Source organism: Ptiloglossa arizonensis, chromosome 5, assembly GCF_051014685.1.
Source record: "Ptiloglossa arizonensis isolate GNS036 chromosome 5, iyPtiAriz1_principal, whole genome shotgun sequence".
Lineage (NCBI taxonomy): Eukaryota > Metazoa > Arthropoda > Insecta > Hymenoptera > Colletidae > Ptiloglossa > Ptiloglossa arizonensis.
The window spans coordinates 2932982-2946356 of NC_135052.1; the positions used below are offsets into that span (position 1 = coordinate 2932982).

At 37.3% G+C, this 13375-nt stretch overlaps 1 protein-coding gene across 7 annotated transcripts in view; it reads right to left on the reverse strand.

Moving 5' to 3' along the window:
• Mp (collagen XV/XVIII-type protein multiplexin) overlaps window positions 1–13375 on the reverse strand; it is a 349091-nt gene that overhangs the window by 250159 nt on the left and 85557 nt on the right. For all 7 annotated transcript variants that reach the window (XM_076311581.1, XM_076311584.1, XM_076311579.1 and 4 more), the window contains exons 3-4: window positions 7226–7491; window positions 5068–5343 (exon numbers count right to left, since the gene is read on the reverse strand). In XM_076311581.1, coding sequence (XP_076167696.1) covers window positions 5068–5343; window positions 7226–7491 — 542 coding nt within the window. The remainder of the gene's footprint in view (window positions 1–5067; window positions 5344–7225; window positions 7492–13375) is intronic.

A 13375-nucleotide genomic window follows, 5' to 3' on the forward strand; every position in this document is an offset into this window, starting at 1 on the left:
TTTAAGAACATATTTCTGTGAAAAAATTAATATCCGGGAGAAAATTTTCATTCCAAGGAACAGAATAATTATAAATAATCAGTGCAATAAATATTTACACGTATTCCTAAAATGTTTCTAATTTTTTATCTTTTTCAATTATTATCACTGTTTTTTTTAATTAGTATGCATATTTTCTACCAGCATCAGTTAAGTGGCGGATAGGTTGATACATTTAACTTGCATTTAACTAATCAAATTATTTTCCGATGTTTATTGATTAAATTCCAGCAAACGAATCACGTTTAATTCGTCTTCGCTTGAAGTATCGAATGAATTTATGTCGATTAAACGAATTTATTCTAATCGAAATAATACGAGTCTGCAAGCGATAAGAAAATACAGAGAAATTCAAGCAGCAGCCGATACTTCCGGAAAGGAAAGTAATCGCGAAAGACAAAAAGGTAAGAGATCGAAAAGAGCTCGACGACACAGGTAGATAAACGACAAATTGTTCTCGGGTCAAATCTCCCACCCCCGATCTCGTTCTTTTGTGGTATCGAGCTTTCACGCTCGATTTTTAAATTGTTCGAAGCTACCTTTATGCCTTGACACGTGTTATTCGATAACGTGTATCGAGTATCCCAAACAAAGATTATGTTCCTAGAGGAAATCGAAAAATTTAACAAACTTTTCCTTCCTTCTTAACGTCGAACAACTGTACAATTTTAATCACTCGACAAGGTACACGACTCACTTTCACCTAGTAATAAAAGAGGTAACGTCACTATTGCACCAACTGTAATAAAATACTAGCATTAAAATATATAATAGAAAAATATCCAGTACACGATAACATTCGTAAAGAAGAAAATTTACCAAATACTACAGAAGACGTATTATCGTAAAATTAACGTACCGCAATAAAGAAAATTAATTAAATACTAGTACATAGAAAATAGATTTTTACGCTACAATCGGAATACTCGCGTCACTGTAATTTACAATAACACGCCTCGAATCGTCTTCGTTCGAAATTCCCAGTGAATGATACGTCAATCGCGATCGGATCGACTCGTTTTACGAATCCACGATGGCGAATTTACAGAGTCACTCGACTCCTCGAGTTTCCCGTTCGCGATCAAATCTGAAGACGTTTTCTCCCCCCGAACTCGATTCACCGTATTTGTCCCGATAAATCCACGAAATCTGGTAGAAACGTTTTATCAGCTAATAACCGTGTTCCTCATAAATTTCCGCTGCTCCTACATCGATGGTAAACGCGGATTCGCGAGGGGCGAGGGAGCACAGCCATCGGGCGATTTATAGAGATTAGTTTCGGTCTGGAGGGTGCGAAACAACGAGAAGAGGAAGAAGAGAAAACAATGGCAAGTTTCGGGAACGGGAGAAGGAAAAAGGAAGGTTTTGCGAATTGGCCGCAACGAGAGAACTTTCCTTCAGGTGTCGTTATCCTCGAACAGCACGAAGAAGTCAGGTGGGTGGTAAAGAGGGTGGAGCTGTGCTGCGAGGATATGGTGAAAGGGGACTGTCAGATGGAAATGGCAGTGAACACTCGATAAGAACGTCCCTCAGGAACCACGTTATCCGACGGAATGTAACCACTCGATGGGGTGTGTGCAGATTCCCGGAGAGAGGGTTCATTTTTCGGAAAACAAAAATTTACTCCACCGAATGCACACGGTAACGCAGGAGAATAACGCAACTGATCGATGCAATCGAAATCGATTCTACGTAAAAGATTAATATATTTTCAACGTGACGAGCTTGGATTCCAGTTCTCGATACTCTTCTCGTACTCTTTTTAGGTACGAACTGTCCGAAAAGAACAAGAACAGAAGAATACAGTGCAAAAAGATGTCCTTACCGTAGACATGTTCATATCTGACAGAAAGGAAACCGAAGAAAACCAAAAAAAAGAAGTGTACACGGTCTGGTGTTTCGAGCATTAATTAAAGCTGAGGTGAAAAATCGTAACGTGGCAAAGGAGAGTATCGGGAAATAATTTCTTCTATTTGAATAATTTCAAAATCAGATTTCCAATTTACGTGTTTCTACGCAAACAAACGATCCGCCTCGAGCAATTGCTTTTATAACTAAACCGAGTCTCGTGAGATACGCTTTCGTTTCTCCACGACACACTTGAACGATTTCAATTGAATAACAATGGATTAAACATAAAAACTTCGCGAGCCACGGTCAGCGAATAGGTAACGCTTTCTGAAATCAATTTGCAATTTAAGAGTGTAGTTCCCACTAATAAAAGATATTCCAAACAGCGGAATCGCCGTCCGTTTCCAACGATCGAAACGAAATTTCGCTCGTTTTGTTTGCTTTTTTCTTTCTTTTTTTTTTTTTTTTGTTACCCTTTGAAACAACGTGGAATCAACGGCTTGGAAAATAAATTGTCAATCAAATTCTGTCTAGCTCAGGTGTGCCAGAATTCCGCATAAACCACGGGGGATTGAATTAAATAGCCGATTAATCGTTCCGACCGATTGTCCTCGATTTCAAAAGGATGCTGCACCGAACTTCGCGCTAGCAAGTCGAAATATTTTCGTCGCTCCAGCGAGCCAGAACGGATAACGATTCGTCATATCTCAGCCTCTGTGCACAATCAACGATAAGCAAGGATATACAGTGACCACGGTCGTGTGTACACGAATAATGAATCCCGGTCCCTTGTGATTCTCGAACGTTGAAGTAACGTTGCCCACGGACCGTAAAGGGGAAAAAAAAACAGACCAGAAATAAAAGCAGATGCGGATAAACAACAGGGACGACCAGGGTCCTGAAAGGTAGGAAACAAGTGAAGTAGCGTTCACATTTGTTCGATGATAATTACGCGCTGCACCGTCGATTTCACCGTTGCGCGAACTCGAACGCGATAACAGATTTATGCATTTACTTGCAGTTGCTCGGTTAACCGCGATTCGTTGTCCATTTCGACTTTATCGAAACATTTAACGACGATGTCTCCGTCCCCCGAGTTCACTTATTCCGAAAACGAGAAACCGAGTAACCATGTTCGCTGATTAAATGCTCGTCCGATGATGGTACATCCAAGAATGTTACGTGTACATTGCTTTAAGGTAAAATTGTAAAATTCGTTTCTCTTTAAAGTATTGTTTCAAGAACCGTATTAAGATGTTTATTTACAACTTGAGTTGTACATTTTCCTTCCAAGCGGATTAAATTTTTCTTATCGTGGAAGAATAACTGGCAAAGGTTCGAACGATAGAAGCAATTTATTCTCGAAATTTTTGTTTACATAATTTTAATATGCTTTTGCTTTCATTCGTATAATAAGTTACAGTATTTTATCGATTATTATCAAGTTTTATCGAGGGATAGAATTTATGATTAAAAATCGAATTCCCTCCGAATATCGAGCCGTTCGTTACTTTTAAATAAGTAACTTTTACAATAAGTTTACTTCCTCGATGTCTTTTAAATTTGCAATACGGGAAAATCAACTAGTTCCTCGACTGTTAAACTATTTCTTCGCGCGAAGAGAAGCCTGGATAAAGCTTAATATTGCAGTATGTTTCACATATTGAATAATAATCACTTCATAAAGGTTGTAGCAATTGTGGAAAACATAAATCGGGTCGTTTTAATGCCAACAATATAATTTCGCGACACTGGGTAATGTAATACTATGTGTATAACTATAACGAAATGTTGCAATGCGCCATATTGCAATAATTATCGTCAGTGGTCAATTAACAAAGAACCGAAGTAAATCATTCAATTTGGCATTACGAGGCGTGTATATGGCACACGGAATCAGAATGAATCAGTATGGAAACTAATTATCGTTAAGCGTCGACTTGAAATAACAGCTAGAAAATCGATGTTCCGAACAATCTAGTCTTCGAATGATAAATAACGGTGACCGATTGGCCACGTGCCATTTAAAACAGTAATAAATATCCTTGCGTTATTGCACACTAAAAACACTTATATCGAGTTAAAGGTGCTAATGTATTTAACTGATCACCGATGAGAAAATAGAATTTAATAATTCCATAACGCGTAACGAATATCGTTACATCAGTACTGTAAAAGTAGAAAATTGTCCAAGAGTTTCTAAAACGGTATAATAAATGCAGCTTCCACAAAGCAAAGAAGTTAAATGTTTCAATTCCACAAATTATCTTTACGAAAATCCCCCTTTGAACGTTTCGAACAATTGTTTTCGAGGAACAATGACTACGCTGATCCTTTGAGGATAACGTAAAGGATCCCAATATAAGATTTCTTATTTCTCGTCCCGCTTCCTTAATTCACTTACCTTCGAGCAATAGCGTACAATTCGTTTGAAGTTACATCTTACGTATTTTGCCACACCTCTCGGTCCGGTATTAAATTTCTAAAGAATATACTTCAGGGTCTAATCCCATCGGGACTTCCTACTCACGTTTACAGTGACCGTTACATTTCGAGGTTTATCCGCTATCGTTACCAACTTACCGAAGTCTTTTGGACTCGACGAGACTCGTGAAGCAAATTTCAATAATTGTTTAAGAACGGAAACGGTGCTGAATCGTTTAACCGATCACATCCGTTTGTTTAGAACCTACAAGGGAGAGCGAGAAGTACCTTCGAACTTTGTTTCCTTTTAACGAAACTGTTGCTCTCAACGTGTAGCGTTCGAAGAAAATGTTCTTTTCGTTTCGATTTTATTTACGTGGAACAAAAATTACACGCAACATTCAATTTTGTTTATTCGTTCTTTGTAATTAACTTGTAAATTGACTTTCGAGATATTGGAATTTAAACTTTTTTAGAAAAAGAAGAACCGGAAAAATATAATTCTAAAAAGAATAAATTTATCACGATAGTAAGTATCTTTCTCAATCGTTTGAAATGTAGAATATCGTTTGTACAAATGGCGTCGAAATCTTCGATTGTCCTTCTTGGAATCTAATTCATATTGATGAATTTAACAAGTGAAATAAATTACACGAAAATCAAAACCGATCGAATCTCGTTCAGCACCGTTCCGGTGACGTTTAAATTATTTTCAACAGAAATGAAAAGTAGTGAAATTACATATGTACTCACATCGTATTTCTCCTGAATATGCGGTCCTGCCTGAGCGATGTAGAGCGTGCTGGCGGTGTCAAATACTAATTCCAATGGTATTCTGGTCACTTTTTGTTTAGCCATTTCGTGGCAATTGAGGTACAAAGCGACATCGGTGGTCGAAACTCTGATGACAATCTTGGACCATTTCTTTGACAACTTTGGCACTGTAAACTTCGCTACTTCTTCCGAAAGCGAATGCTCGTCCGAGTTGGTATAAATCAAGGAGACGTTTTGATTGGTTCCTGGTCCATCCTATGACAAAGAAAGTTGATTATTAACGACACAAGAAATGTTTCGTTCAATAAAACACCTCTTGTTGGTTCGAAATCATGAATCATCTATCCAACTAAAATCATCGCGAGACAAGGATACGTGTATTTTTAAATGTTATATATTTCAAAGAATTAATAATTGCCAAAAATAATTTCAACCAACGTATATACAAAATTGTACCGATAATGAAAATAATATTAAGGCTTACCAACTTGAAACATGCAAATAATTTTCTCGAAGCAATATTTTAACAATGTATTTTCAATTCGAAACATTATCGCACACACAATGAACGTTGTTAATCAGCGATAAACGTTAATATTTATTTTAATTATAAAGTAAAATACGTCTTTGGATAAAAAATGTTGCGAATGTATGGAACTTGAACTTCTTTTTTTTGTTTTATTTAGAATGAAAGAGATTATGAAAATCGCGTCTATTGGAAAAGTTTCGTTAATGTTAACGACCGTAGAAAGGAAAATACTAGAATAGCATACAATAAGAAACTATTCGTGATCGATAAAGAATTTTAAATTTAGATTAATCTTCGATTGAATCGAAGCTATAATTAAATTGCACAAATATATTTTCAGTATGAAAGAAAATTTCTTTCTTTTCCACTATGTATACTTAATTGATCTGAATATTTAAAATAAAGAATTAACGTTCAATTTGCATACGAAACGACCGATCTTAAATTCTTCTATTTCTATAGATAAGAAACCAACCGTTCTTAAATTCTTCTATTTCTATAGATAAGAAACCAACAGTAAACACGGAAGAGAACCGGAAACTTGATCCTGAATCCCGTAAGTCGAAGTCGACGATTTCCGCATTGGCAAATTTTTCACTCAATAACCGGCAATCCGAACCGCTCTCGAAATTATCCCGGGATCGCGTTCAGGTGGTTCTCAAACGAAAATACCGGGGGATTTGAAAGTCGAGCTGTTTTCCCGCGGTCGCGGCACGGTGCTATCGATTCTCGTGGGGATCGAGTCCTCTCGAAACGTCGAAAGCCGCGGCTGCTTCTGCTGCAGAACACGTAGACGTCGTATTACCCGTGGAAACGGTGCCACGAGAAACGTGAAAGATCTCAAAGAAATTTGAAGACTCGAGAGCTGCAACAACGGCCTCGAAGGGATTGGGAAACATGAGGAAATGCCCTCCCTCTACCCCCTTCCCCCATATCTCCCATTGGGAAGCGTCGACTTAAAAGTCTATCGGGCTGCCGGAGCCCATTCCTTATAAATCGACCGATTGTACTTGGAAATTTTTGTCGACTTTCTGATTGGCTTTATATTCAGATCCTTGTCGTTCATTTTTTTCTTCCGCGACAGTTCTTCGCGATTTCATGCGATGCATCTTGTTCGCGGAGTGCACGAACCGCGGTATTGTGGTACGTGGAACGACACGTGGCGTACAATTGTTCAACGTATAGACTGCCACGCTATTCTTGCGAACGACATTAATGTTTCCGTTATCGAAGTGTTCTTTTAAGACACGGCACAATGTTCGAAATTTTTGGTATAATTGGCCAACGTAAAAGGACCGAGTTAAAGAATAAAGATTTTTACCTCGAAAAGTAAGAACGATCTGTTCGCGAAGCGAACAACGTTTTTGGACTTTGAGTGATCTATTCTTGTTTGAAAACTACCGTTCATCGAATGAAAATACACCGTTACCTTTATTTTCATCTCGAAACTATCATTCGTTTAATTAAAATACGTTATTACTTCTCCCTTATTTTTGAAACTTCTCGCGAACCAAAGCAAATAGCAATTAAACCAGATTAAGGCGCGTTATTCGAGTGGAATTTTAAAATTGTTCCGCGTACTATCAAGGAGAATTGAATCGTACTCACCGAAATTCGAATGCCTAATTGCACCACAGTTTCGAAGGAATTGAGAACTGCAAAGAGATAACTGGTTCTGAAGGACGTTGGCTTGAAAGTTGCCACCAGAGTAAACTCGGCTGGCAATTTTTCCGGAAGATATAATCGATAGGGTTGTTTAACTTCGGAGCCAGTTCGGAAACCAAAAGCCGGAAATCCATCGAGACCATTGTCCATGTACAAATTATTTTCGTCTGTCGATGCCATGGTTGCCTCGAGTAAATCATAGACCAGTTCTGAAACACAAAGGTGCGAGGAAAGGTGATTAAGAGAACCTTTTCCTTTCTGAGAAGACAGCCTGTTATTGGCGGGACTTGTATTTATGTAATACTTCAGGGCTTACAATTCAGACGTAATTTAACTTTGTCGATAGTATCGGGGAATGTTGTTCCGTTTACAAGAAATATAGGATACTTCGTACTTGGAATAATTGGCGTTTAAATTCGTTTAGAACCGATCGTTGTATTTGTAAGTTATTCGAAAGGAATGAAACGGTTCTCGCGTTACCGATAGAAATTTTCTTCGTCGAAACTTCCGATTAAAAATAAACGTGAAACGATCAGGGTAAATTGACGTATCAGAGATTTCAAAAATTTCATATTCAGGCCAAAGTGCAATACCGATGGATTAACTTTCATAGAAGCGTACCACGCTTTTCGTTTTTTCCTTACTTCTATTTGCCAAGCCATTCCAGAAAATTACAGACTCTCGTAAGTAAAAGAAGGCTAAAAGTTTAGCTTTAAGCTCTAAAGTGTATAAAACTCTTTCCATTAAGACGAATTTAGATCAACATCGTGAAAGTAGACAAGTTTCGCAAAAAGGATACTTCCGAATATAATTAGAAATTTTTGCCTCGAAACTCTTTTACGAACAATTCGCGTGGCGAGCGTTTGCGCAAATTTTATTACTTTCCGCGACGCATTACACGACGATGAATAATTAGCACGAGTCGAGTTAGGTTTGTCGAACAAAATCTCCACCCCCCACCCCCCGTGCCGTGACGCGAAACGGCCGTGGGTGTCCGACAAAAGTATAAAACGTTGCAAGTGAACGGTATATATAATATTATACTTGTAATTCCAAGCGATCCGTACCAGGCAATTTCCTTTCAGCGAGCAAAATTTTCCGTGGAAACTGCTTACACGTTCGCGCGAGCGTTCGGTGTTCAACACTCGCTGAAACTCAGGAACTTCATTTTCCAGAAACGTTAACGGAAAATAAACGAAGAGCCATTTAACATTGGTATGCCGATGGTATCAAAATTGCTTTCTTGGCAAATGTAATCCACGGTTATGACCGAGATGCCTGAACCGCGATCGTATCGTCGTATCGGGTTAGAAATTACAGGGCGCTTGTGTCTCCCGTTTTATGCAAATTGTTTAAATTTAGTTCGAGAGCGCTCCACTCGACGATATATCAGCCGGATAACTATCATTCCGCGTGGTAAACCGTGAATATTATTTTAACGCGATCGTCTGCGAAACTGGTCGCGTATGCGCAGCCCCGCCGAGACTATAGTTAATTAAGGACACCGTTGAAAACAGAATGCACATCGCGAAGCGACCTCGCGCGCACATCCCCGCGCGGGGAGCAAACGGAGGAAAAATGCGGAGAGGAGAAAAGTAATTCAAACTCGAAGCGAGAACTTTAATTATTTCGATGCGTGGAGACTCTAAGAGCTCACCGGGATTAGCGAACGAAATCTTGATAAGACTGCCTCCGGCTGATACGATTCGGGGCACGAAAAATCGTAAAAGGCTAACGCTTTCGAACATATAATATTCCCCGAACCGGTTAGAATTATTAAACAGGACGAAATTGAGAAAATTTCATGCCCTGGACAAACTTTGGATAAGTTACTTTTTTGTACCGAGTCGCTTTGAAATATTGGCTTGTACGGAAAGTCATTTAACATTGGTACGCCGATGGTATGGAAAATGGTTTTCCAAAATGGAGGATATATAATTTGATCAAATGTTTATACACTCTAAAAGAATCGTGGTTCGTTTTCACGAAAAAAAAACGAAACGACTTTCCGAACTACCTGATACATCAGGTTCGTAGGAATAGTGACATAAATGTCACAAATTTCATGCTGTCCTGAAATACACTGTGTTAATTTACACGATAAATATCTTGAGATCCTTAACATCGAAACGTTCTTTCGTTTCGGTTATACACTTGCAAAGTCTTTGGATAAAAAATATTGCGAATGTATGAAACTTGAACTTCTTTTTTTTGTTTTATTTAGAATGAGAGAGATTATGAAAATCGCATCTATTGGAAAAGTTTCGTTCATTTTAACGACCATAGAAACGAAAGTACTAGAATAGCATACAGTAGGGAACTATTCGTCATCGATAAAGAATTTTAAATTTAGATTAATCTTCGTTTAAACTGAAGCTATTATTAAATGCACAAACATATTTTCAGTATGGAAAGAAAATTGATTTCTTTTCTACAGATATTTGTACTTAACTGATCTGAATATTTATGCTTATTTGATTTAATGTATCAACAACGATGTTTTAAATTTTGTTGAACCGAAACGTATAATAAATAAAATATTATCGGAGCAGTGTTTTCACTCTTCGTACACTGTACTCTATTAAATGAAATTAATTAATACTTTTATTCTAAAATCCTAATACTCGAACGCTTGAAAAATATTAGCAAAATGCATATTATATTCATTTTACGTATTTTCCGTTGGTATAGCATATAGGCTGGCAGATAATTATGATCATATTTCTTTAATATATCACGGCCCCATTTTGCACACCATGCATCATACACGTTCGAGACACTCAATATACTGCAGTTCACCGCAGCTGAAAGCTCGCTTCGATAATCGATATTTATTGTCGAAATATGAGTCCGTGCAGTAAATCGCATTAAGAATTGCACGCCTATTATCGTTTCCGTAGGCTGTGCGGTATAATTTTCCTTCGTGCATAAATGTTTATACTTTGTTTAATTACTTTTTGCATAATACGTATTTCTTTATATTTATTTCCAATGGATCATATTTCAATTAGATATATTTCGAACAATAGATGGACGTACACCTCTAACAGTACGAATTACTCTATTAATTATTATTTAATGACAAATTTTAGGAAACCTTGGAACTTGCATAAAATAATTTAGTTTTTTAATGCGAACGATATCTATTACAACAACAAAAGTAAGATATATCGAACGACATTGCACAATTCGTTAATTTATGTATCCGCATCATTCCATCATACCGATAATTAAACAACAGATTTGCCTTTTATAAATACTAAAAGTACGAAAGACTGAAAAGTACTAAGGAAAAATTAAGTTTCTTAAAAAATGAAGTGTTTTCTAAAACTTTACGCAACTTTCTGCCGAATTAAAGTAGAAATATATTTCTATGTAAATAAGGACACTATACCCAGTGAAAATCCTCAATTTCTTCGCGAAACTTCTCGAGTTGACGTACTTCCCTGATAAAATCGATGCAATCTTCAGATTGCGTTCGAGCATTTTCTTCTCTATTCTAAAATACAAGACTGAAGCTACTGGGAGATAGACTATCTTCAATTCTAAATACAATTCGCACACTTCGGAGCTCTGCTTGCGAATTGTAGCACACTGCAAAACTGTAGGAAGTTCGGAATGGAAGACTTTAATGCTTGACAGATTCGATCAACGAATGTGTATTGCCGGAGATTTCAACGGCTGCATAAGGAACGATCGATGGAAACCTCCCTTGTACGTAAATATATTCTCCTAACACGAATCTTTGTTCCGCGAAGAAATGACGATAAAAGGCATACAGCCAAAACCTTTAGTAGCGGCAATTCGTGTTAAAAATTATTTTACAAACATTATTCTCACAAATGTGTATCGGTATACACATAATTCAACGTGAATTATTAATTTTACAACAAAGAATTCTTTCACTATTGCATGTTTTGCTAACAGTTAGTATTTTGGAAATAGCACGATGCAAACTACAATCTTTGCGTTAAAACTACCATCGTAACAAATAACAATATAAGTCTCGGTTATGGTGAAAATGCAACATCATTAGACCGATATTTTTCAAAATTAATACACATAGAAAGTATACTTACCCTTAGTACGAACTGTAAGATACAATGGTTAGGTCAAGAATAAATTCCATACCAGTAGCTCCAAAATTAACTAATTTTTCCTCGTGAAAACTATTACCATAGAGACAATCAAAAAATGGAGTTGTTTATATAGATATTACAAATACGTAACACTTTAAAGAATGTTCCGAATAATTAAATAGAAAATACAATACAATCATTTTTCTAACTTTGTCTATTTCATTTATTATTTATCTAACTAATATTTATTGTACAATTCTATCAGCAGATTTGTTACATAGTATTTCCTGTTCTTCTGTACGGTACCTAATATTTGCAAATTCGATTATTATAACGATTACGCTTTAAGTGACATTCATTGTCATTTTTACCCCACACGCAGCATCCATTGATCGTCTTTCATCCGTGTCATCGTGACACGAGATTCCTCGATTTTCTCGCAAGTACTAGCTCGTGTTCTCGACATTGTATGTACATATCCCGAAATACGGTCACTCGATTCCACGTTTAAAGCAAGTTGCGCCAAGTAGCCTTAACAACGAGTCCTCGGTGGACCTAGGATAAAACGCGCGCATTTCTATTCACCGTTCCCACTCTCCTTTCCCCTTTATCATCAGTTTTCTCCGCTCCAAATGCAGTAAAACCGAGCGGAGAGCACAGTAGGCAGAAGCAGGAGCAAGCAAGAACCCAAACAACAACAGTCAGACGTCTACCAGAGAGCCGAGGTATTTTCTGAGACGTTACTCTAAACGACGAAGATAAACGAAAAGACAAATCCCCGACACTGGCCTTTATACACGCCGCGCTACTCACCGAGAAAGGACACTTATTCCCCGCAATTACAAATACTTCTCTTTTATAGTAGCTACAAAATTATTGCTTGCATCGCTGTCACCACCGACCACCACTTACTATTAAACATTAATATCGTGTTGCACCGTAAACCGTGTTTACAGATCTCCGGCTCAAATTGTTTTCTTTTTCCATAGCGTGCTCCAATGCAAATAATATCACCCAAAAGTGAAAAATCTATTCTTTATCCCTGAAGTTTTCTCTCTCGGTTCAAATTCTCGAAGATTGTGACATTAAACGTCGCGAATAAAATTACCGGGATTTTTGTTTAAATTCTGTCGAATTTTCGCATTTTGATATCGAGAGAACGTACGATGTACAAGGAGATGTCTTTAATAAAAATATCTACTAACTTTTTTTTATTTCGTTTTAATATTCTCAGAATTTGACAAAAATTACAGTTACCGTAAAGCAATTATTATTTTATTAATCACTCTCTTTGTGATTTCTAATCAAAGTGTACACTACTTAACTATACGAACAATTCAGTCGAGTTCATCGATTGTTGTTTCTTTACCGTTATATTTCAGTAGAGTAAAATATTGAAACTGAATTGTTTCAATAGAGTTGTTTTGTTATATTCCTCGTTTTCTTTCTCGTTAATAACAAATAACTTGTATCAATATTTGTGTAATTACCGGTACGTATATGTTAGCGTCGACAAATTTTGAGGATGCTACGAAGGCAGATAATCCAACGCTATTTCGCTTTCTAAGGGTTTGCGGTTGGGTCACAGGTTGAATAGGTCCTTGATATACGCCATGCATACTCGTAGCAGAACACTGAACGATGTCTGTCGCCTTGCGGTAGCATAGTTAGTAGGAGGTTAAACGATATTGTTTAGGAAACTTAGCTGCGATAGAGTTACCTACATCTCAAAATTAAACGAATCGGAAATATATATCTGCGGTATTCTTGTATTCGAAAGATTGATTTCGTTTAGAGAAAGATTCCGAGAAGGGTTACAGATAGTCAAAGTGGCCAACTATTCCACGAAGAAGCTGTCTGCTAATCAAGACTCTGTGTTTCCACTGTCGTCGCTGAACTGATTTGTGTGCAGCCACCGACTTCTCGACACGGTACCCTTGCATGAAATTACAATACATGAAATTTTCAATCTACAACGTACCGCGTTACGATACTAAATAATTATGTTCGACGT